The sequence below is a fragment of the Oreochromis niloticus genome, linkage group LG12 (assembly GCF_001858045.2).
Source record: "Oreochromis niloticus isolate F11D_XX linkage group LG12, O_niloticus_UMD_NMBU, whole genome shotgun sequence".
Taxonomy (NCBI): Eukaryota; Metazoa; Chordata; class Actinopteri; order Cichliformes; family Cichlidae; genus Oreochromis; species Oreochromis niloticus.
The window spans coordinates 34,805,233-34,831,225 of NC_031977.2; the positions used below are offsets into that span (position 1 = coordinate 34,805,233).

The 25,993-nt window shown below is 41.3% G+C and overlaps 1 protein-coding gene across 1 annotated transcript in view; it reads left to right on the plus strand.

The window, feature by feature from the left end:
- Positions 1 to 25,993, plus strand: part of unc13ba (unc-13 homolog Ba (C. elegans)) — a 177,884-nt gene that overhangs the window by 39,880 nt on the left and 112,011 nt on the right. The window contains exons 5-11 of the mRNA XM_025897097.1: positions 163 to 286; positions 3,232 to 3,290; positions 3,719 to 3,776; positions 4,205 to 4,240; positions 4,647 to 4,839; positions 24,052 to 24,339; positions 24,848 to 24,935. Of these exons, the coding sequence (XP_025752882.1) occupies positions 163 to 286; positions 3,232 to 3,290; positions 3,719 to 3,776; positions 4,205 to 4,240; positions 4,647 to 4,839; positions 24,052 to 24,339; positions 24,848 to 24,935 (846 nt within the window). The remainder of the gene's footprint in view (positions 1 to 162; positions 287 to 3,231; positions 3,291 to 3,718; positions 3,777 to 4,204; positions 4,241 to 4,646; positions 4,840 to 24,051; positions 24,340 to 24,847; positions 24,936 to 25,993) is intronic.

The window sequence follows — 25,993 nt, forward strand, 5'->3', positions numbered from 1 at the left end:
GGATGATATTCCTAATAAGCCCTCCTGCACCCTCCATTATCCTGCTGATGCTGTTTCCTACAAAGCAGATGTTTGGCATTCTTGCTTTTCTAATCTTTGTTTCAGTCCTCCTGGCTCTCTCCTGACTACCTTTCTTTTTGCATCTGCTTTTCTGTCTTCTAGGAGGGACCAGGAGAGTGGACGTCTTTGGACTCTGAGGTGTTAATGAGGGAGGATGAGATCTGTGGCACCACCAACCCAACTCCGCACCAAGTGCTGATGGACACTCGCTTTGAGTTGCCCTTTGGTTTGTATATTTATGCAAACACATTTTCTCACAAAGGAAAACTTGCCTTTTTGTGCCCAAAGATATGTGTTAGTCTCACTGGTGATTCTGAATCGGCCGTATTTGTGGATGTGACATTGTCTCTTCTAAGTTAAATCAGTGGTTAAGAAAATTTATGCTGGGTGAGAGCAATAATAATTCAAATTTTAAGGATAATAACTATTTAACGCGTTTTAACTTCAAAATAAAACCTGAACAAAACAACTATCCCCAACTTAGCAACATGTGAGATCTTTCCAGAGTGGTTAGACTCTAAACATTGTGCTAAATATAGCGCAATGTTTAGAGTTTTATTTGTGCCATGTTGTATCCTCTAAGACTTCCTGTAGAATCCCTCATATTTCAGAGCTTGTGGAAGAACCATTAAGCTTCATAAAGTTTTTATGAAGATTTATTCACTGTAACATTTTACTCCTAAATATTCCTCAGTCCTCTATTTTTATTCCTCTTCCAGGGAAGAGTTGAGGTGAAGAATTGTGCTTGGTAATATTTGCTTGCCTCTCATTTTTCAAGACGGTACATTTTTGTGCAGTTCAGGATAATTTGAATTTATGTATTTAAAAGGGAAAATCTCTGGCAAAACACAGCAGTGGCCGGAGTGCGTGCTCTCCTGTTGTTCTCCTGCTTTCTTGCTGTTTTTATTTCTGGAGTGCAGTCACCGAGCAAAGCTGCAATTCTGGCAGATCAGCAGTTGATACTGTTGTGACCATCCAGCTGGTAGATTTCATATATGGGGCACTTTTGATGTTAGCATGCCCACAGTGGTTCTGCATCTGCAAACCACATTGTTACCCACCTCCTCCTCCCAGTGCTGCATGTAACCTAATTAACATCATATCTGTTGTCACTGAGGCCTGCTTTGCTCTGTGCCGGGGTTTTGCTGCCTCCACCCTTCCACGTGTGCACACTGGACAGCAGGAATGTGTGCTCTAAACAGAGCCGTAAATACGAAAGTAAATTACTGCAAATGAAAATAATCTTTTTTTTCACTTTTAGTGCTCTGACTGAAATAGCAACATAACTGTGGAACAGTTGGCTTCCTCTGGAAGCTATTAATCTCAAGAAGCTGTCTGAAGTGTTTCTTCTTGAGCTGCCATTTTCCTTCCACCTTCACAGTTTGTCAACAGTGCGAACTGTGGTTCATGTTTGCTCAACTTAAAAAAAGATGGAGAGAAATTAGGAGTTTGTTTTTGATAAATCCTCAAAAACAGGAGAAGATATGTGATGTGCAGTTAACAACATAGGTTCTAATTAGTGATTAGTTCTATTTTGTCATCAGTTAACACAACAAATCATCCAGAAAACACATTCACAAATGCCTGAAAGTTTTTAAACTGGAAGGCACAGCTGCTTGGTGAGACAGCTAGAGCTGAGGGGAGGCCGCGGGGGGAGATGTAGGGATGTGAGGTGAAGCAGACATGTGGATGTCAGAGAAACCCGGCAACCAAAAAGTTCAACACAGAGCAGTTTGAGCTGCAGCACTGACTGAAACTGCAACCGAGGACTTGACTGCTGCAGTTTGCACTGATACTTGAGCATTGACCAGACATATATGAATTACAGTGCTGGGATTTTGTGACCTTTTTCCATTTTCACTGCTTGATTGAATTGTTATGAAGCTACTTTCAGCTACTCTGTTGTCGCCACACCAGGTAGCTCTGCAGGTTTTACGCCAGGTGCCCTTCCTGATGGGATTTTGTGTTTCTGGCTAGAATCGAACCAGCGACTTTTCGCCTTGCCAAGTGAATGTGCAAACAGTAAATAATGGAAGATGAAATTCAGATGCTGTCTGAAAATGTTGCTTCATTATCAGAGTAATCTGGTAATCCACTTTCTTTTACATCCAACAAATATAAAATTGCCACCAGGCTAATTCAACATTCTTGTAACACACACTCGGCTTGTGGGTGAAAACTGGTCTGCAAAGTTTGAAAGTGCAGAGAAGAAAGGTGTAATTGTTGGAATTTTAACTGTATTCTGCAGAAAAGTCATTGTGCAAAGTCTGAATCACCATTTAACAGCTTTCTTCTTAAGAAAAGGCATCACCCCTGACCCGCTATACCACTGCGCAGAACAGTGGTTAAGCCAAAGAACCACACTGACGTATTTCTTTGAATTCTAGCTGCGGTCTAACAGGTTTTTCTGTAATGATTTTACTGTTCTGGCACAGATTGACAGACTTTGTGAAATGAATCTCATACATTTAAAGTTATCGCCTGTAGTTTGTTCATAGATTTCAAGTTTATAAAAAGCCTGATTGATAATTCATTTTCAAATGAATAAAATATAGTTCAAAGATATGTTTTTGCGGCCAACGAGTGTGATATAATCTACATGGCAACTGCCCAATTACTAATATTTAAAAATATTTGGTTAAATATTAACATTTTGAAACCCAGGCATGAAGTATGAGTATATAGGAGTATCTAGATCATTTTCTCGATTACCCTAGTATGGCCATAAATCTGCTTGAACAAGGTTTTGCCACATTACATAAGCTGAAATATTATTTGTTTATTTTTTCTTGGGGAACCACAGCAGAGACTACTGCTCTTTCACATTTTCTCTTCTGCTACTCCCTCTTCTTTGGGAAGAACCTTTAGGCCCCTGAAAGGAAACCTCATCAGCTCTGAATGAATAACATCAACCTGCAGACAGAATAGGATGGGATGGGGCAGGGAGCATGAAGGAGTGGCAAATGATGGAAGGGTGGAGCTAAAGAAATGGTCCTTCATTTCTTTCTGCACTTTGCCTCATATTCTGTCATCTCCCGTTATGTATTTAATCCTAAATTCCCCCTTTCCATGCGCCTGTATTTCATCCACACATTCTTTTTCACCACCTTGTAATCGCCCGTCACTATTTTAATTCACTCCATATTTCTTCTGTCCCATACGTTTATCCAGACATTCCCGAAGACGAGGCTCAGTACTGGACCAGCAAACTGGAGCGGATACATAATGAGGTAACTTCACTGCATATTCTGTTTTCCTGTTAATGTGTTATATATTAATCAGCTGTTAGAGATATTCTTTGGCAAGCGCGTATTACAGAATGTATAAAGCCTTCATTCCTCTTCTGTATAAATCTTTTATGTTTGTATTATAAAGAAATATCACATGATTCTGCACAACTGTGATATTTACCTGCTAGCTATTGAGTTTTTATCTATAAACTCTGTGTGCTTTTATATCATATTGTTTCACACTGTGTGGGCTTCTCAGTGATGTGGCACTTTGTTTTGCTTCTCTGCTTCCATCTAGTGACATAACATGGGAAACAGTAGCAGGGGGTTTATAGGAACTGCAGTGACATGCCCATATTCCAATAAAGGCATTTCTTTGATATCTTAATGCTTCTAATTCTCCTCTATGTTTTGTTTAATCTTTGCAGTATCCATCACAAGATGAGGGCCAGAGAAGAAGAATGCCATCTGTGCCTTCCCAGTGCTGTAAGTATTAAACTTTCACTCTCTGCTGAGGATGACTTTGATCTGGATAAAGTCATCTCACTCTAACATTTGTAAGATGAGCGGAGAAATAATTTTCAGCTACTATGAGAAATTCTGCTGGATTTTGGGTGTGAAGCCACTTCACCGCCTGATAATAATAAGTAGTTATAAAGTATAAAATTTGTACTTACTTGTACACGGATATGAACTCACTGACTGTAAATACTTTCTTCTGTTTTGTTGTTTTTGTGTGAATTTAACTCGCATTACTTCATTTTCGTCTTCACCGCGTTTCTTCACATAGTTCTCCTTCATCTCTCTTTGGATGTGTTCAGTACCATGTCACACTCTCATTCGGCCATCATCAGTAACACTTACTGGCTTCATTCTGCAGTAACAAAGTTTAATTTTTGCCTCCATGCCACCAGGCAGTTGGAGTTATTTTGGATGGAGTGACCAACAGAGTACGTATGGCGGTGTTTCCTCCCCTCTGTGACTTGTATTTTTTGTCTATGACTGCATGGTATGGATGGGTACCTACTGAAAACAAGTACCACTGCATGTTAGCGCTTTATTCTTTATGTTTGCTGTAAATGAAATTTTAAAGTCTTGAATACTTTTGGTCAAAATGTGAGACCCTCATTTGTTGGCATGTTGTTTTGTTGCGTGGCGCTTTGATATGTTTTCTAGCAAACATATCCCATCATTTCCCGTCATTTTGGGCTTTAACTTCCTTCACTTTGTAATACATGCCTGTTACCCCAAGAGGGAGTCATTTACTCAAATATTTGTGCTCTAAGTGCAGGCAGCATTCTGCGGAGGGTGGACACGATCTTATTCTTTACTGTGTTTTTGTTGTCTTCCACCCAGCTTTTGATGACCATGACAGTGCAGTGGACGACTGGGACAGTGAAACTGGAAACAAACCTCCACCCTTCCACAACACTTCCCAAACAAATTCCTCAGTGCATCAGTACCCCATGATGCGCAGGGTTCAACATCAACCCCTGTCAAAGGAGTCTGACTCTGTGCATAGCTATGAGCTAGAAATGAGGGGGCCCAGGTAAATATATGCTCACTTAAAAATACTCTACTCATAAGCAAGCACATCACTGCAGCACTGCTAGAGGTTAATATTTTCATGGTCACTCTTTGCCTCCAAATACAGTTTAAAGCTAATAAATAATTCTAAATGAAATGTGGATTTCCCTTCACACTAATCCACTACTCTTCCTTGTGCCTTTGGTTTTCGTGACTTAGTTAATATTAATACAAAAGTTAAGAATCCTTTAATGTTTTTAAAACAGGGATGTTAACTAGCTTAGATCTTAACTGGGCTGGACCAGTGAAACGTCCCTTTTCTGTCAGTAAAGTGGTTTAAGTGCGCATGTAATCCCTGACGTGGGATTTTAACAGTACACCGCAATTATTTTTCATTTATTTATTTATTTTTGCATGATAAATGATGTGCTGCTTTAGTTAATGAAAGAAATCCATCAGCACAACCTTTTGGGCTTAAATTATAAGAAATTAATGTGCAAAATTACAGAATAACTTCTTAATAGCTCATAGTGCAGACTATCCTGTAATTATAAAGAACGAACTTTTAGAACTTTAGACAGAAATTGTCCTGTTTTATTTATTCGTTTTACTGTGGACGCGCAATAAAAACATTTCACTAGTAGATTAAGTGAAAAATAGGAACTTTTCTCTAATTTGATTCTTTATTATTTAATTTCTTTGTAATGTGGATGACAGTGTGGGTGGTCTTTATCTAAAATATGGTTAAAAGTCTAAAGTCTATGCCCTTCTGTACATTTTCCAAAGACATCAAGTGGGCCAGATTTGAACTTTTGCTGAGCCAATTCTGGGCCCCGGGCCTTATGTTTTACCCTCCTGTTTTAAATGGCCACAGTTTGATAGCAGAAGTGGCACTTTTTGAGTGAACGATGCTCTCACTCCAAATATAAAAATACTGTCTTCTGTCAAAACTTTTTTACTGAAGTATATTAAGTCTAATTGATTGAACGTTTTTATGTTTGTGTACCTCACCCCCTAAGATCAAAATCAAAAGCCAAATCTGATATAAATGAATGATAGCCCTTTCAATTAAATCTCTCTCTGACCACTCCGACTTTACATCTGTAATGTTCAGATGCATCTCCACCACTCTCTCAAAAGGCGTCCCACTAACTTGAATATCAATTTGGGAAAGAGGACAATAATCTAGGAAAGAAATTATAGCAAGTACAGCAGTGATGATTGAAGATGGTGTTGCTGCAGCATTCATGAAAGCACCCACTGCAGTTAATTTTGTTTTCATCAAATGTCTCCCCTTGGATGCCTCAGCATGTCAAAGTAGAAAGCCAAACTGACAGTGTCATGATGAAGGACAAATTAAGGGTGCATAACCCTGTGAATTACACACGCACACGCACGCACGCACACGCACACACACACACACACACACACACACACACACACACACACACACACAAATCCTAGCATGTCTTTTGTTGTGTATCTGACCTCCTGACCTGACTGTGCTATTTTGCGTCCACATTGTAGACAGCTTTCCTCACCTGTAATGACCCTTGACACAGATGTTTGTTTGAATTCTATGATGAAAATGCAAATGTTCATGAGCAAATAGTGATCACAGGACTTCCACAGAATGACCTATAAATGGCAGCTACACTGGAACTAGTCCAGAGCTGCACAATAAGGTGACCTTGAAAGGCAGATCAGTAAAGGTTAAATTCAGGAAAGGTTTATATAAGTGTTGTAGCTCATAAGATGCACGGTTTGATTTTTTTACTCTATTTAAAGTGTGTGTTGCCATGGGAAACCAATAATTTTTATCTAATATATTGCCAAAATCAGAGAAAAGCCATTATACCCAACTTGTTGTGTGAAAACAGAAAACTGCTCTATCACAACTGACATATGTCAAAGCATAACTTTCTGATAAACAATTGGACCATGAAAATTTGCACACTATCACATACTTTATCTTCCATCTGTATTCCATCTTGTCTTTTCTTTTCTTTTTTACTACACAGGTATTCTACAATGCTTTTCTTTTCTGCATGATCTTTTATTTTTGGTTCATGTCTAATGCTTAATATCTTTTTCTTTCTTTTTTCTTTGCATCGTCCTCTGCTGCTTCCCACTTGGTTCTTTTAACTTTATTTTTAGGAAATCAAACAGTAAGGGTGGAGTAAGAATAATCCCTGTTGATTCAGGTATGGGTGTGGAGGACTGGGAGAGTAAATTTAAAGTGCCTGACTCTGGTGTCTTGGATGATTACTTGGATGCCGAGCAGAAAATGTGGGAGGATGAGGACAAAAGCATCATCTATAAAATTAGTGACAGTCCATCCGAGTCCAGAGTCAGCAGATTCTATCAGACAGTGGAATGTGATGCACTTTTCCCAGAGGACTTGCTGGAGCTGGATGGCAGGACACACAGACGGAGGCGTGCCTTCGGCAGTGGAGAAGTGCGGTTAGTCTACAAGGAAGCCGGCAGCTTTGAGGATGAATCGTCACCTCCTGAAATTGATATAATACCCTCTGCTAAACAGCTACGACAGCTGTCAGATAGAGAGAGTCTACTTTTCAAAACTAGACTGTGGGCCAAAACTGCTTTAGAAGACACACTTGAGAACTATGCAGCTTTTCGTGAGGAGGAAGCTGCTCGGGAAGAGGCTGAAAGGATCAGGGGAAGGGGGGAATATAACTCAGTTGGTTCAGATGAGATGCAGTATTCCTTCGGCTCTGAGGAGGAATTAGATGACCTGACATTCACTGAGGGGGATACTTGCTATGAATATGAAAGTTATTACCACCCTGGCAAGTACATGCCGCCTTATGGAGAAGACTTTTCAAGTAAAGGGAGATCAAGTCATGGACAAGATCCTCTGTTGTCGCCGGTGAAGGAACCAGGGGATGACTATATAGATCCAATGGATGAACTAAAGAGTTTAGTTCACTCAGTGTCTGAATACTTGGCTGTAAAAGAAGAGGAGATCAGCAACTACGAATCAATGCCTAAACCAGTTAGGCGAAAACTCCCAGCACTGCCAACTGATGCTAAAGTTGTGCAACCTGAAGATAGTAGTAATGATGATGTCAGAGCTGATATTAAGGAGGATAGTGCTGTTGAACAGGGCATAGCTGGAGTAAAGAATGCAATGAGTTCATTGTTTAGTACAATAACAGGATCAAAGCCTGCCACTGAGGGAGATGCTACTGGCACAAGTCCATCTCCCCAACCAACCCAAGCAGACTCTGGTATTTCAAAACTGCTCTCTTTGATCCCCAAAGCTAATACTGAAGTCACAGAAACCTCTGGTGCTACTGCCACAGAACCACCTACCTCTCAATCATCACCCCAACCTGAGTCAGGTATTTCAAAGCTGCTTTCATTTATTCCCAAAAGTGGTGGTACTTCCCCACCCATAGCTATAGTTCCACCTGCCTCTCAGGAACCCACATCAGAAAAAAAGTTTTCCCTTCAGTCTCTTTTGCCATTTCAATCTTCCGAATCCAACCAGCAAGCTGATGCCAGTCAGACGTCGACACTTGGTAGAGATTCACAAGGAAGCAGTTCTACTGGTAAACAAGCTGCATCTGGTTTTGAATCCATGTTAGGAAGACTTAGTCCTTTGAGACTTTTTTCTAGTGCACCACCATCTAGAGACCCATCACCTCAGCCATCAGAGCAGAGAAGTGCATCTGCTCCAATCAATGACTCCCAGCAAGGGCCTGTAAACAAAACGGTGAGTCCTAGTAGAGAGGGATCACAAACAGACCGGCAATTATCAGGTGAAATGAGAACAGGCTCTGGCAGTGGATCAGTTGATCTTTTGCCAGATACAGGAAGTGGATCAATCGAGCTTTTCCAAGAAACTGGAAGTGGGTCAGTAGAGCTTCTTCCGGAGACAGAGTCCTCTGGTGAACTACCCGATGTTCAGCAAAGAAAATCTTCACCAGTACCTGAACCAAAACCTGAAGGCAGTTCAGAGGAAGCAGGATTTTTCAGTCCTTTTAAAAAGTCTCTTTCTTCACTAATGTCAACAACTCCTCCAGAAAGTTCCCAGCAGAGTGACACCAAGCCTGCAGATGAGTCATTTTTAGGTACCAAACTCAAACTTCCATTTTTCTCAGAAAATATTTCCACAACAACAGCCCCACCAAAGGCAGAAGGGGGCATGCTATCAGGGATTCTTAAGTTTGCGTCTGGTGAAGATACCAGTGCCACACCAAAGAGTCCAACCCCAACCCCTACAAGAACACCCTCTCCAAGTCGCGCAGCACTTCTTGAAAGTTTACCCAAAGGAAACACAGAAACTGGGTGGTTTTCAAACCTGTTTAAAGTAACCCCAAATGAACCAGCTAAGGAACCCATGAAGCAACAAATGACTCCCACCGTGATATTAACCAAACCTACTGACCAAACTGATCAAGTCTCTGATATCACAGAGGACACTGTTTGCAAAACAGAACCTTTGTGTCAAGACCAAATGTCATCTGAAAAAGATTCCCAGTCCAAGCCAGATGTTCAGTCTGAATCAACTGTGACATCTAAAGATCTAAGTTCTCCCAAATCTTTGGAACAAGATGAATCGCAACCAGAAGCCTCACAGACTCAAGGATTTCTTTCTGGATTGTTGAAACTTGGATCAACTGAAGATTCTCCTGTAAAGAAAATTGAAGGAGGAAACACTCAGTCTCATCAGGGTGGGCTCTTCTCAAGTCTGTTTTCACCACCTTCCCAGTCTTCTCCCCAAACACAGCAAAATTCTGCCACACAACAATCAGGAGGACTGTTGTCTGGATTTTTAAAATTTGCCTCTGATGTCTCTGCTTCTACAAATCAGTCCTCATCCACATTACCAGGAGGAGAATCTAGCCAAATTTCAACTCCAAAGCAAGAACAGCCTGCTTCCACACAGCCATCATCTGTAGGACTGTTATCTGGGATCTTAAAAAAAGCCACAGACACAGTGTCTGGGTCTCAGTCAAATCTTGCTAGCCATGAGTTACAACCAGAAGTGGCTGACCATAAAGCAAAAATGGAAGGATCTGATCAAAACTTGAGCCAAGGGATGACTCCTACTCAGTCAGCAGGGATTTTGTCAGGAGGGACTCCATCTGACCCACAGCTAAAACAGCCTGCAGTCTCAGACCAGAAACCAAGCAAACAGCAGCAACAGACAGACCAAACACCCCCCAAACCACCTCCAACAGAAACAGGAACAACACCACAACCTAGTGGATTGTTTGGAGGTTTGCTAAAATTCCCAGAAACTGGTTCCCAGCAAGAACATCCTCCTCAGCAAGGTGGCTTCCTCTCTGGTCTTTTTGGAATTGGAGCTCAAGACTCTGCTCCATCTAGCCAAACCCAGCACTCACAAAACCAGTCACAGACTGTCAAACCTGGGAACCAGCCCATTCAGCAACCCACCAATAGGCAAAACCTACAACGGCAAAACCAACTCCCACCACAGCAACCTGCCAGTAGTCCTGCAGGGATGCTCAGTGGATTATTTAGCAAAATTACAGATGCAGCTACTCCACAGTCTACAGTGGGGAGTCAACCTGAACAGCAACAAGCAAAAAGACCAGGGCCTAACACTACTCAACAAGCATCTAGTCAACAGGGAGGCTTTTTCTCTGGGTTATTTTCAACAGGTCCTACTCCTCCACCTCAGCAACAGCCACCTGTTAGTAGAAACCAGCAGCAACCACAGCAAGGTAACAGACAACCTCTCCGGAGACAAAACCAAATACCTCAGCAAAGTGCTGCCTCTGCAACAGAGCCACAACAGGGGGGGCTATTGTCAGGGCTTTTTAATAAATTGGCTGCTAGTGATAATGCACCACAACAGCCCACCCCACAGACTCCATCTCAACAAGGCAATAAATCAAATCTAGCTGGACCCAGCCAACCTGTAGGTCAACTGTCATCTCAAACAGGTCAGCAAGGAGGATTTTTGTCTGGTCTGTTCAGTCAAACATCACCTCAGCAACAACAGCAGCAGCAACCTGGTAAAACAGGCTCTCAACAAACTGGAACTCAGCAGCCGAGTCAAAGCGGAGGCTTGCTCTCAGGTTTTCTTAAGCTTGCATCCGGTGACAGCGCACCACAGGAACAACCGTCATCTCAACCTATACAAGGAGGTCAGCCATCTGATAAGCCTGGACAAACTCCAGCTCAGTCTGAATCAGGGGGATTATTCTCTGGCATTTTAAACAAAATTTCAGGTACTGTGGAACAGTCGCCATCCCCACCTGCTGATCAGAAAATACAGGAACCAAAGCAGCCACATACAGGGCAGGGCCGACCCCAGATTCAGAGAACTAAACCTGTAGAAATGCATTCCTCCCAAGATGTGGGAGATAAAGATAAGGACTTAAAAAGTACATCTCAAAAAGGTTTTCTCAAAAGCCTTTTTAGTGTCACTGAGGAATCACCATCAAAAACACAGCAGCCATCTACTCCTCAACTTGGAAAGGAAGAACAAAAAACCAGCACAAGTAGCATGTCTCCTAGTCTGTTATCAAGTATTTTAAAAACAGGCACCAATGACAGTACTTCTGCTCCTGGAAAGGAAAATGAAAAGGGCTGCTTCGATCATTTACTACCAAAGAGTAAGGTGGATATCCATTCAAGTACAGCAACTCAAACGAGTGGCATTCCAGTCACTTCCACTGTTGAGACTTGTAAAGAAGCCATACATTCTCAGGGCTTGCAAGATCCTACAATTTCTCCAACGCAACGTTATCTTGAGGAAATACAACGTCTCTTGTATGGAACAGCAGATGAGTATGGTTACAAGGATCTTTTATACAACTTTACAGAGCATGGTGTTATTCCACCAGAGCTCTATGAGCATCAGTGTCTTATTGAAGCTCTTTTGTGGCAACAACTCAATGATTATATCCTTGCTGAATCCCTTGCTACTCAAGTTCAGGAAGGCTACCAAACATGCCAAGGGCATATGCCTCCTACAGTTAGACCAGCTCAATGGGAGAATCAAACATGTTTGAATCCTAAAGAAATGGACATTAGTGGCTTTAATGTACCCTCACATCCTTGGAGGGATTCTGCTGCCCAGCTTTTTGAAAGCAGAAATCGTTTTCTTGAGCCAGGTGAAGATGCTATTCTGTTTGACATGAGCTGCAGAGATAACAAATCCTGGAGTAGCTGTGACCAATTAAATAATCTTGCTGGAAATGCTAAACCTTGGATTGTTAGAGGCAGTGCGCTGAATCTGTCTACGGAAAAAACAAAGACACAGTTAAGTAGATGCCAGTCACTCACTGAATGCAGAGGACAGGAATTTAGCAAAACGGTGGAAAAAACTACTGTTAGTCATTTAAAAGTTCAAGACTTTGATTTGAAGTCAGCAACTGAGTTTTTAAAACAACTTGCCACAAAAAAGGGTCCAGTGGATTTAAGACGTGGTGCTCTGGATTTAAGCAGATCTGCAGGCATTACAGGAGATGCAGAAGAAGAAATGCTATTTAAGGACTCTGAGTGGTATCAGCAATGGCTTTTACTCTTGGAACAAGGGCTGTGGTGGCCAGCTGAGGCTGGGGACTGTGGATATTATGTCTATACAGATGAGGATTACATTTATTCTCTTTTAACTGACAGAGCTGGTAAACATCTCTATGCCTGTGCTACACCAGAGGATGTACAAGCTCTGGGAAATATCACTGAAAATATTGCTAAAATTCTGAAACAAAAAGAAAGGGATAAAGTTACCCTATGTGGTTTTAAAATCCCCTTTTACACTGAAAATGAAGGCTTCTGGATTCAAGGCAACCAGCAGAATAGGTTGGTCCTTTCTGATGCTCCTGTGGACCTAACCTCTGCACTCAAAAAGGGTGAGAAAATAATGAACATGAATTTGGAAAGCTTTTCTCAAATGTTTCAGGAATCGCTATCTTCCCAAGCAGAACAACCTGTAGACTTTTCTGTGTACAAGCTAAAAAAGATCAATGTAGATTCATTACAAAATACTCACAACTGTCAAGAGGAACCAATAGAGGCCGCTGATCTGACTTTAAAGTCACTGAAAGGTGGACATGGAGGGCCATATTGGAAGAATCAGGGAATAACAGATGTAAATACAACCTCATCAGCACATTCTCCAAGGTATCGTTCAACACAAAGTTTTCCAAATAGACACTCCCAAATTCCTGAAATCAGGATTGCACCTGCAGATGATGTACCTTCAGAACCACCAAGACAAAAGTCAAGCTCTATAGTTTCAGCTGCTGGAGAAGCTGTTAAAAAGCCTTCCAAGACTGAGACAAGTAAAGCTGGAATTCAGTCATCAACACCTGCTACATCACCAGCAGTATCTAAAGGTGTTTCAGAGACATCAAGAATTCCTTCAGGGAGCCCATCAGCTCAAAAAATACCAGGACCTGTGCATTCAGGAAGGAAACTCCCAACGCCACCAGCTGTTAGGACAGAAGTCAGCTCTGCAGCATCTCCATCACAGTCAGTTTCTATTAAGATTTCATCCGCGACATCTACCTCAACTGTACCGTCGGTTTCACCACAGCGACATAGGCTTGCAAGACAGCCCTCTCAAGCAGAAAGACCCAGAGTATTATCACAACCAAATCAGATCACTGTCACTGGGATGTCTAGCATTAGCAATGTGAACAGTTCTTTAGCAACCTGTGAAAGTGCTTCCCTGTCTCAAAATCAACCACAAGATACCTCTCAGCAACTTACACCCCAGTTACATATTTTAAATGACAGCTCGGATACATACAGTGAAGCTTACCTTTACAATAGAAATCGGACATCACTTTCAACCACTGCCAACTCTCAAACATGCAATAAAGTCATAGACTTTTCTGCCACAATGAACCAAACCAAAAATGGCAAACAAAAAGGTGCAACTGATGACAGTGTAAAATCTACACAGAGAATTGAAGTTGTTGACTTCACAAAGTACAAGTTAAAAAGATTCAAAGAGAAACAGTCCATTGATACTCAGGCAAACACTGACTTGACTGGCCAGACTACCATTGCTGTAGATCTTACCAAACAAACTGAGGAAGATGAAGTTGAATGGCCTGATTCAGAATATGGCACTATGAACACATTACAGCAACGTCCAACATGTTCTCAGACTGATCATAGGCTTGCTGATCCTCACAAGAAATCAGAGAGAAGATTGTCCAGGCCAGAAGTCACAACCAGCCATGTAACTTCTGCAGTTCATATCCAAAAGCTCCCAGGCTCTCAGAGTACCCATATAATGACTGAGACAAACTGCACTAAAGCTGAAGCAGACAGTTCACCCAAGCCGTCTTCTACCTCCAAATTGTCAGAGAGTTCTCACGGTAGTGTTAGCTCTTCAGTTACTGATGTTTCTAGTAAAGCCTCTGGCCTCAATAGTGGTCTTAAACAAACTGCAAAAACGAAATCAGCACAACCTGTATGTACCTCACCGCTATTAAGCCCAATTTTGAGAAAACAAGTAGTTACTCAGGAACCACAACCAAATTGCTCTGTTGGTGTGGGCCTGCAAATGCAGCAAAGCCCACAGATATCCACAACTCCTCCTTATCACTCTAATGGAACAGCTGAGCAATATCAGAAGAACACTTCACCAGCAAACTCAATTAAACCTACATTAGATATGTCTAAAAAGAAAACAACCCAGCAGACTCAGCAAACTGTTGTGCCAACTGTTCCTATCTGTGAGGCACTGCCACTGACAAAGAGAAAAACATTACCTTCTGAAAAGACAGACAAAAGTCTCAGTCGTCATGAATCCATTGACTTGTCAAATAAGGCAGAATTTCAAGAGCCAACGGAACAAACAATAGAGTATACTAATTCCGTTCCTGTTGAGAAAAAGCTTCCTCTTACTGCTGGAACGATTCAAATAAGATCTTCTCACACAAAAGAGGAGACTTCATGTGGTGATAGGAGGATACCATTACCAAGGCAACGACCTCTTCTTGGACAGTTTACAGAATCTCTTGAAACTGGCAAACCACTCTGTCAAGCCACAGCACCAGCCAATGCAGTTAAGGCCACACTAGACATGACTTCTAAATCTTCTGCCAAATTTAAGGAGGCAGATCTAGAAGTGGGAACAAATGATACTCTTTCTGAAGCTCTACCACTAACAAGAAGCAAGCCAAGTGCACATGAATTTGTACGAAATAATTCTGTTGGCATACCATTAGTTGTTGATAGCCCATCTGAAGTACCTCTTGGTAACTTAAGAAGCTCAAATGCAAATGCCCAGCAACCAGCTATGAGTAAGCTTCAAAATCACTCAGGTTCAATTCTGTGCCAACAACCATGGCACAGAAAATCTGAGGCCTTTCTCCATTCAAATCAGATAACTTCACAGCTATCAGTCATTACCCAAATGAAATCACCCGCTACATCTCCAGCAAACTCTATTAAAAGCACTTTAGATATGTCAACAAAGACAGGTAAATCAGATGCGATGGTAAACTATTCAGATCCAGTATCACTGGTAAGGATAAGACCGTCAGGCTTTTCATATTCACAAGGGGATTCTGTTGGTGTACCACTTATTGTGGAAACGCACCTATCTCAGATACAAACTAAAAGGCAGCCAACAGTGGTTGGCTCACAGGTGCCAATACAACAAGGATATGTTCAAAGTGGATGTCAACAAATATCTGCACCTGCTAATTCTATCAAAAGCTACCTAGACATGTCTCCAAAACCACAGGAGAAATGGTCTGAAACAGTGCCTGATACCTTGTCAACTGGAGTTGTGCCACTGATCAAAAACAAGGCAAATATAATAAGAAATGGTTCTGTTGGTGTACCACTTATAGTGACACAATCTGCAAATCAACAAGGAAGACAAGTTTTGAGTAGAATCAGCAAAACTGAGACATTGCACACAAATATATTTCCCTACCAATGTAATGATGTATTTTCTGGGCCAAATGCCATCTGTAAGGACATGTGGCAACAAAATAAACCAGTGAACTTCTCAGCAAAAGATAGCCTAAAGCCTAGTGCTTTAAGTAATCAAATTGAGCCAAAAGCAGAAGAGCCCATGAACTTTTCAAATGTCAAAGCAAAAAAAGAAATGTTTGAAAGAAGGAAAACTGAAAGGCTGTTAGAAAAGGAAACACCAGTTGGTATTGTCAACCTAACTGTAGATCTTCAAAACAAAAACACAGTTGTTAGAGATCAAGATACAAAGGATCTTTCTTCTTCTTATATTTCATCACAATCTCAAAATGGTATCTACTGTCAGCAACCATACACACCTGCAGCCAGTACTGAAGATATCAGAGAAGATACTCAGAAGCCTTTGCAATACAGAGAATATTTACCTGATAAAAACTCTACCATCCAACCTGGAATAAACTCTAGATGGCATTTGGGAACAGGAATAAACTCTGAGTCATTGACTACTTCAGTGTTATCTCTTGTACCTGTTCAAATGAAGACACCGCCTCCTCAGGCTATAGAGGAACCCAAGAGATCATCACTAAACAATGCATATCAACAGATCAGTTGTGCAAATGTTGATTACGAAAAACATGATCCATTGTCTCCTTGCAAACCAAAGCAGCAGCAAACCCAACATTCAGCTGTGCAACAGCAATATCAACAGTCTGGTGCTAAAACTGGATGGACTGCAGCCATTGTAACATCTCAGCCAATACCTTTAAAGGTGGAAAGACATGATCCAAGTGTTCAGTTTGACATTATATCTAGACCCAAAATTCTTATTAAGCAGGCAACTGTGGACAGCTATGAGAGTACTGAGGAAAACGTACCAAACAGTGAAACGGTGTCAAGTAATGGACATGCATTGCCTTCTGCATCTACCCATCAACTGTATGGTAGAATCCAAAATGATCCCACCACACACAATGTTCATAATCTTTCACTTAGTCAGCAACCAGATGGCAGACCTAGACCTGAACCTTCTCCACAGTCTTTTGGCATACAACCTGTACATAGCATGGCAACAGAAGATTTTTCAAAAGGACCTCTTGAACTGTCAAAACAATCTAGTCAATACCAAACCCCTGTCACTTATCAGCAGTATTCCACACCAACCGTACCTTTAAAAGTAAGCACATTTGTATCCCAACCATCCACAAAATGTGATCCTATACCTGTACAACCATTAAAGAGCAAATTTCCTAACCAGAACTTTGGGGCTGAATTGCAACAACCAGAGGCATCTGTGACAGGATCTCTTGAACTATCAAAACAGTCTACTCAAATCCAAACACATGTCACTGTCCAGCAATATTCCATACCAACTGAATCTTTGAACATTAGCACATCTATATCCCAACAGTCTACAAAATGTGATCCTGTGCGTGCACAACCATTAAAGAGTAGCTTTCCTAACCAAGACTTTGGGGCTCAATTGCAACAACCAGAGGTATCTGTGACAGCAGCAAGGTCTACCTCTGTCAAGGGTTTGATTTCATTATTCAGCGGTGCTGGATCGCAACCATCTGCCAGTACAATGCCAGCTGCTGCTCTGTCCCACCAGCTTATGTCTACAACCGAGGACCAAAGGATGCAATTTACTGGAACACAGATGGCAGCTGATGTTAAGCAGACCACCACCTCAGTAACCCCTGCCGGGCTTCAAGAAAAAACTGCTTTAAGCTCACAAAGTGTTATTGTGTCAAGTTCTCTGCCTGTTACTGACCAAGCTAACTTTGATTCTAGATTGACTAGTGAAAATGATGACATATCAAACAGGAAAGAAATTACATATCCAGTTACACAAACAAAATCTTTTGAAGAATCTAGATCAGTGGTGGTTAAAGATAAAGTACCTTCTTCCTTTTCATCTGAATCAACAAAGGATCAATCTGCAGCCCTACGGACAGAGCTAGATCTGACCCAATCACAAATAATCAAATCGGAACACAGAAACAACGATTCCATTTTAAGTGATATAAGCTCTGAAACGTCACCAGTGATACTGCCTTTGATCTCCAACATTAGTGAGTTGCCAGTACATGGTTTGCCTTCAACTCTTTCTCAAGAATATCAGCAAGCACCGCCAATGCTAAATGCAATCCCAGAAAGAGAAACACAAGATAAAGAAAGGCCTTTTCCTGAAAACTTACTAGCAAAGCCATCAGATACCATGCCACCCAAGGGAATTCTGAGTTTTGACAGTTCAGCAGAACCTTCGCAAACACTGTCAGAAGTTACGTCAGAAGCAGGTGTAAAAGAGGGTTCTGTCATCACGGATAAAATGCTTGTAGCAGAATCAGACATATCTATGCATGGAATTCTAGAGCATTCCAAACAAACTGTAGCCATACAGTCTATCGATGGCAATACTGAGTGTGGTAAAAATTCTTTGTCTAATGGATCACAGGATAAAAATCAACATCAAAAGTCAATTTACATTGGCATTGGCTCTGAAATACCTGAAACACAAATTGAACCAGGTGACCCAAAACCTTATGTCAGGCTGCCCCATATTTTTATCTCAGCAGCAAGTTCACCAGAAGAAGACACAAATGAGCATGAGTTTAGTGAATGTAGCACGCCTGAAATCCCAGAGTCCAGTGTTTCTAAAGAAACTGCTCTCGATGAAGAATGTAAAGATTCTTTACCTGATTATTCTGTTTCAGAGTCTGAGATGTCTAAGCAGGCTAGATCTACAGAAATAAGTAGCACAGAGCTATCCACTGAATTAGAACAAATCAAGACCTCTTCACCAGAAATGCCACTTACACTGACTGCAGAAAGTAGTACTCTTGCAGAGAGAGACTCACAGCCTATCGTGACTGAAAAATGTTCAACTGTAGATGATGTCCTCTCTAAAGCTGAAGGAATACCAGAGAGTACTGAAGCCAACGAGCCACAAACTGAACTGACTTCCAAGGATGCAAAATTATCAGTTCCAGACAATACAACACTTGATGTGGTTGAACAACTCAGTGATCTGGCTGGCCAGGTTGGCAATACAACTTCAGTAATAAAATCCTCCAATGCTCCTGAAACACTTGACGCTCTAGCTAATAAGAGGGAAAGCACATCTTCAGAAATCGTACTGTCTGAAGGAGTACAGTCACATGAAAATGTGTCACCAGAAGAATTACCCTCAGTCTCAGATGCAAAATTGCATGAAAAAGTCCAACCACTTTATGATGAAACTCAAAAGGATGTCTCCTTGTCTGAACCTGAGCCCAGTCCTGTCAAACCTCTCACAGAGGAAATAATAGTTTCCAAGGAGGACAGTTCTGCTGGCAAGGTTGATCAACCTGAGGATGAACAAGCAGGTAAAGGATTATTTTCTATATTTAGTGGCTCTACTCCAAACTCACAGCAGACTTCCTCCCCTGGTATATCATTACTTGGTGGTATTCTTCCTGGCTCATCTGCCAAAGATGCTCCTGGGACAGGATTGCTTTCAATGTTTGGTGGGTCAAGTACCCCATCTTCACCTGGATCCAAAGAAACAACGCCAATGCCACAAGAGCCACAGGGAAAAGGTTTATTCTCCATGTTTGGTGGAGCCAGTAGTCAAGCATCGCCTGCTCCAAGAGGTCCAACTGTTGGAAGTGTGCGACCTAGAGGTCCTCCACCCAAAGAACCTCCAGGAAAGGGTCTGTTCTCCATGTTTGGTTCATCTGCACCTCAGCAACCACCCAGTCCCAGAGGTCAACCTATGGGTAGTGCTACGCCGAGGGCACCTTCTACTGGGTCTTCTGTATTTGGTGGCATACTCCCTGGTTCTACTACAAATAAAGAAACCCCTGGAGCAGGTTTGTTTTCAAAGTTTGGTGGTCTTGGTGCCCAGTCTCAAACTAGTCCTAGAGTACGCCCACCTGGGCCAACTGTTACACCACCAAGACCCAGTGGTCCAGAGATAATGGGAAAAGGACTGTTTTCGATGTTTGGTGGACAAAGCCAACAAGCATCAGAAGCACAATCACCAGTTTCTAAACCGCCTGAATCAGAAGGTTTCAAAGTTTCTTCTGTGTTTTCACTTGGTGGGAGTTCTGATAGTAACAAAGCTAAAACTGGGTTTGGTCTATTTGGGATGTCTTTCTTGGAGGAAACCAAACAAGAAACAACTGATTTTGTAAAGGAAGAGATTGTTTCAGAACTAGACAAACCTCCAGACACAAAGGATAACTTGGAAGAAGGAAAGAATGACCACGTTGAGAAGATAAAAAGTGTCTCTCCAGAGCCTCTTTCTGTATCATCAGATAGGGAGGAAATTGCCTCAGAACAAGTGAAACCTCACGGCACAAAGGATGACTCAGAAGAAGAAGAAAAGAGTGACTGTGTTGAGAACAAAAAAATTGTATCCACAGAGCTTCTTTCTACATCCTCAATTCGGATGGAATCTCAAATAGAACAGGCATGCCAAGATGTCAAGGATTCAACTGCAGACATCACTCAAAATGTTACTAAAATGTCTGGTCCCTTGACAGATCGAGATATAGAAAATAAAACCACAATACAACAGAACTTGCCCTTTGATGAAAACGCATTAGACACTGTTGAAGCTTCCACTGTGGACACTCAAATCACGACTTCTAAAGAGACACTTGTGGAGGCTGAAAAACAAGTTTCTCAGGCAGAGTCAGAAACTGAAAAAGAAAATAAAGAGATAAAAGGTAACGTAGATGTTGAGAGAAAATTTGCTGAATCAGAACTTGATAGCTTTAAAGGTGAAAGTAAGTCCACAGGTGACGAAGCTGAGACAGCTGATATCAAAAGTCTTTCAGAAAAAGATGACACTATGCAAATGCCATTGCAAGGTTCTAGAGAGTCTACTGACAAGAACACAAATTCAAATATAGTTGAAGATAAGGCTGTTATTAATGCAGAGCTAGCAATTTCAGAGATTGAAAAACCAAGTGAGGAGCTACTGAAAGTTGCTGATGAAGATGAAACTAGTGTTACAGGTATAGAAAAAACATCTGAGGAGGCCTTGAAAGTTGCTGCAGAAGAAAAGACAGTAGTTGCAGATGTAGAAAAACTAACTGAGGAGCCTTTTAAAGTTTACAGTTTTGAACAAAAAGCTGTTCTGGAAATAGAAAAATCAACTGAGCACACTTCAGAACATGCTAGTGAAGAAAATACAGCAAAGGCAGTTATAGAAAAATTAACTAGTGAGCTGGAAAAAGTTACTGATGAACAAAAGGTAATGACGGATGAGGAAAAATCCACTGAACATACTAATGTAGTTGATTCTGTGGTACAAAAACCAGAAACAGTTACTGCAGAATCTGTGGTCACAGCAGTTTCAGATTCTGAAAAAGCTGTCCAAGAAGACTTAAAAATCACATGTAGTGAGACAGTAAAAGAAATAACCGGGGCAAAATTAGAGCATGCTATTACAGAACCTGCAGAAAAAGTCTCTGAAAGTACAACTTTGGCAGACTTAACACTCACATCTGGTGAGACAATAAAAGAACGAACTGAGGCAGAATTACAGCATGCTGCTACAGAACCTGCAGAAAAAGTATCTGAAAGTTCACCTTTGGCAGTAGTGGCCTCTTCAACAAATGAAGAAAAAACTATTGGTACCAACTCATTTCCACCTCTTGCTCCTTCAACTCCTCCACCACAACAACAACAACCTAGGCTGGGTATGACCAGGCCTCTTGGTCCACAAGTCCAAAGAATGGGAGTACCAAGAATGGGTGGGCCGCGAATGGGAGTGCCACGAATGAGTGGGCCAAGAATGGCTGGTCCAAGACAGCCAGGGCCACAAAAGCCACCTGAACCAGCTCCATTTTCTGGGTTTATGTCTATGTTCTCTGCCCCAAATACACAAAGTAAATCACCAACTGTGGGTGGATTTTTTTCAAGTTCAGCTGCCTCACTTTTTGGTTCATCACCTGCACCTCGTCAACCACCACCACAACCGCAACATCAACAACAACAGCAACAACAGAAAAGCTCATTTTTTGGCCTTCCAAGTAGTATTGCTTCAGAATCTCTTACAAGTGACTTATTTGGTATGTTCAAAGGTCCCGAGACAACAAAACCTGAGGAAACTCAACAGTCTGGTACACAGTGTAGACCTGATGAGCTTTCTGCTAATGTGACAGACTGTGCAATCACTGAAAAACCAGAGATACCTTTATCTGAAGATGGACATGTCAAGAGCACAGAGGAATCTGAAATTCCTGAAAAAGGTTTGGTGGAGGAGACGGAACAAAAAGAAGAAACAGAAGCAGATGAAATTTCTCTCACTGAATCTATTATTCAGACTACTGAGAAACAATCAGGGGATGATGAACATGTAGAGCATTCAGAAGGGCCAGTTACTGCAGTGTCTGACAAAGCAGCACCGCACACAGCTCCTGAAAACAAGGGCATCTTTGAAATTCCAGGTCTCACTGCCCCAAAATTAGGCTTTTTGTCTGTAGCTGCTGAAGGTACATCATCGATTGGATCCCTTTTCTCCACCTCAGCATCTCCAGCCACTGCTTCTAAGGCACCTCAGACACAACAAACTGATGGGGGTCTATTTTCTGGTTTTAAAAGCCTTTCAGCTGGTATTTTCCATGATGAAAAGTCAACTGGAAAGGAGGAGGCATCTGTTTCATCTGTGTTCGGCATGAAACTTACCTCAATGTTTGGTAACTCTGATTCTCCCAGACCTGAATCCACCCCTCCTGTGGTCAGTGTAGAGCCTCAGTCTGAAACTCCAAAACCTACCGAATGTAATGATCCAGAACCTGATAAACCTTCCCCAGGTTCTGGAGAAACTGAAAGTGAAGATGGCAGTGATACAGAAGGACCAACAGAAACTTCAAAAACAGGAAGCTGTGACAGCTTAGCACAGTCACCTCTGTCTGGTGTTCCTTCGCACTCAGTTTCCCAAATAGAAAGTTTGGATACGCCTCAGTTAATGGTCACCCCATGTGGATTAGATAAGAGTGAAGTAAACACACCTGATGTCGTGCATGCAGAACTGGAAATGGATCAACCAAAGGAACAGTTAACAAAGGAAACTATGAAAAGGCTAGTGCAATGTACATGATAAATGGAATACTTCATTTATCATGCTAGCATAGATAAATGTTCAGCCCTTTTCCCACTTTTCCTTTCCCATTTTTCCCCCTTTTCCCTAATTAGTTTTCATTAGGACACTCCAGTCCCATCCTCATTCTGCAACTCTTGTATGGCTCCATAGCCATACATGGAAACCAGTTACCAGATATCTGACATGATCGAGGCACAGGAAAGAAAATAACATGTTTAGAAAGTGCTAACCATCAAGTGTAAATGCACTGCAGCTATTTTGTGCTTACACCACCTCAGTAATAGCTTTTGTGACAGTGATGGAAGCAAAATGAACGAAGAAACCAGCGGCTCTTATTTATTACCTTTTCACTGGTGAGGTGGTTAAAAAGCCCCTCCTTCCTCTGTCCCCTGCAGTTCTCTGAATTATTTCCAAGCCTTAGCCAATTTGTTTATATGAATCAAACTGATAGATTTATCATGGCATTACAGCGTACACCGTGGAGGCAGGCTGGACTCTGGAATAAAAGGAGCAAGGAGAAGTGGTTTGGCCCACACCCAATAGAAAGTAAATCGTACAAGTTAAAGTACAGAGCCAGGAGTCTCAGTCTTCCAGCCCTTGAGTCGATGACTTATGAGATTTATCAGTTTTATCCCTATTACTTAAACAGGTTAACTTTTTATTTACTAACATGCCAACATTGCTTTAAACTTGCACCTGCTCTTAAAAGTTGTGCACATTTTTTAACGAGTGGTGGTGTCAGAAAAGATAGCAACAGGCAGAAAGCTTATGCCACATGGAGAAGCAGACTGCAAAATTAGTAAAAATGACACATCAACCAAAAATGCATGAAGTTTCCAGTGGTGGCAGATAGTCACATAGTCATGACCATCAACTTTGCAATCTTGGTGGAACCTCTCTTGACCTGACCGTTACAGGAATGTATTTAATCAACTCATCTTCCTGAAGCCTCTTATTTTTCCTTGTTGTCTGTGATATGATGACGAGTATCCTTTGACCCTTATATTCCCCTTTGATCCTTTAATGTTTCATTCCAAAATCATGTCTGCCATTGCAAACTGAAAATTTTTTTCAGTATTATAGCAAACAAAATTTCCCCAATCTATCAATCCCTTACTATGATTTTGTAAAATGCAGATTTCCATATTGATTTTGGAATAAAACCTTGACCTTTATAGTAGTTTTCTGTCTAAATCACCTCTGTATTCTAAATTGTGATGTTGCTGTCTACAGCCCTCCAGACAGCAGCCACTTTGATTCGTCAGGCAACCTCAGCCCAGTCAGCTCCCAGCTGAGCTCTGAGCCTGAAGAGCGCCGACATGTAGAGTCCTGCCACCCCAGTAAGCCTCGCCCTCCTCTCCAAAACCAGCCATCCAACTGGAACAAGGAAGAAGAGGACGATGCTGAAAAGGACGTGCATGCACTGCCAGAGCCTGGTTCTAAGAAAGATTTAAAGGACTCTTTGGACATCCTTCCTAAACCAACCTTGGACAACTGCGATAACAGGAGTCAGACAAATGGGTATGTTGGTCTTGCATTTTCATTTTTAAAATATTAATGGTAACTGTGCTGTTCATCCTAACCAAAATATCTGACGCTGTACACAGCATTTAGTTTGTGAGATACCAGTAGGAATTATTGGCTTTTAGTAACAAAGTAGTGACGACAACCTACTCAATAAATACTTGTTGAAAGAGGCAAACACTAACCCTTTACAGCTATGACTTTTCTAGATCCCCTTTCATCTTTCAGACAGCCAAGATATCTGGCAACATTGTCTTCAATGAGTTTTGCTGGATGGGATTGCTGGATCTGTATTAGGACTGCATAGTGTCCAAAACGATGCTCAAACTGGGCTAAATTGAGACCAATTCAGCCAGAATAAAAACAGCCAAATTTTCAGTGATTATTTTTGAGTTAAATATAGGAGTGGCTGACCAGATTTAGCCTGGAAAACATTTATTTTATGTTGATTGATTTTGGTCTTGTCTATGTGTCCAAAAGCTGATCTCTTCTTGGTCCTTCTCAGTTTCTTCGTAGACGGCCCTCCACCCTGCTCTCCATCCAAAGTTCGCTGGCTGAAAGCCTACAACAAAGTGAGAGTGAAACTGCATGAGGTAGGAAGACTCTTTCTCCTGTCTCTATACTCTGCTCTTATGCACTCACTACAAAAATATATTGCATGCCTTGCATACATTTTAGAATCAGTTCATTGTATTTAGTAGAGGTTCAATCCTAGAGAGCACAAGCCAGCCAAATCCAAAACACAGATACAGACACATTAACATTTCCTGTTCCTCTCTCTCTCTCTTTCATGTAATGATGCTTTCTCTCCGTCTTTACTGCTCTGGGTTGGTTGAGTTTCAAGTCATGCCACAGCAATTTGCACCAATTTTGCGCTCCTTAAGGATTTCTGCTTTGATCTGGGAAACTCCTTTTTTTCACTGGCTTCTTCAAATCTAGCTATCACTTCTGCTGTTACAGAAAGGTTTTAGTTCCAAGATATGGTACTGCAAGTTAAAAAGATTCATTATTATAGTACCAAACACCTGAGGGTGGTTTGCGGTCGACTGGGGTCTGAGTACTGCAAATGTTACAGTTATTTCTGACCTGTTTGTCATTTTGAAAGTCCTCAAATGATGAGAGATTGTGTGTATGTTTTCTTCAAATAATATGGCCTTGCCTCAAATCACTGTATGCTAAGAAGTAAAAACTGTTAACAAAGAAGTATGGTTTGCTTTACATTTTCGGCTGTGCAGAGACATAAACTCTGGATGGAGAATATAACTGCAGCAATAAAATAAAATATAAAATTAATAAAAAATATAAATGTTGGGGTTGTGAAGGTTTTGAATAAAGCAACTAATAGGGAATATAATTTTGTACATATCAAATCAGACTTTAGACTAAGGTGCACACACACACACACACGCACGCACGCACACACACACGCACACACACGCACACACACACACACACACACAGAAAATATTTTTACCACAGACATAGGCTTAATTAGTTTGATATATTTCGAGTTTACTTTAAATGTTTATTTCGCCATAAGAAATGCTTTAACTTGTGAAAATTAATGTATTGTAATTACATTTTCCTTGCATTTAATTTCTAATTAAGTGTCTTTTAGTTCTACTGCACATCAGGTTACTTAGATTAGTTA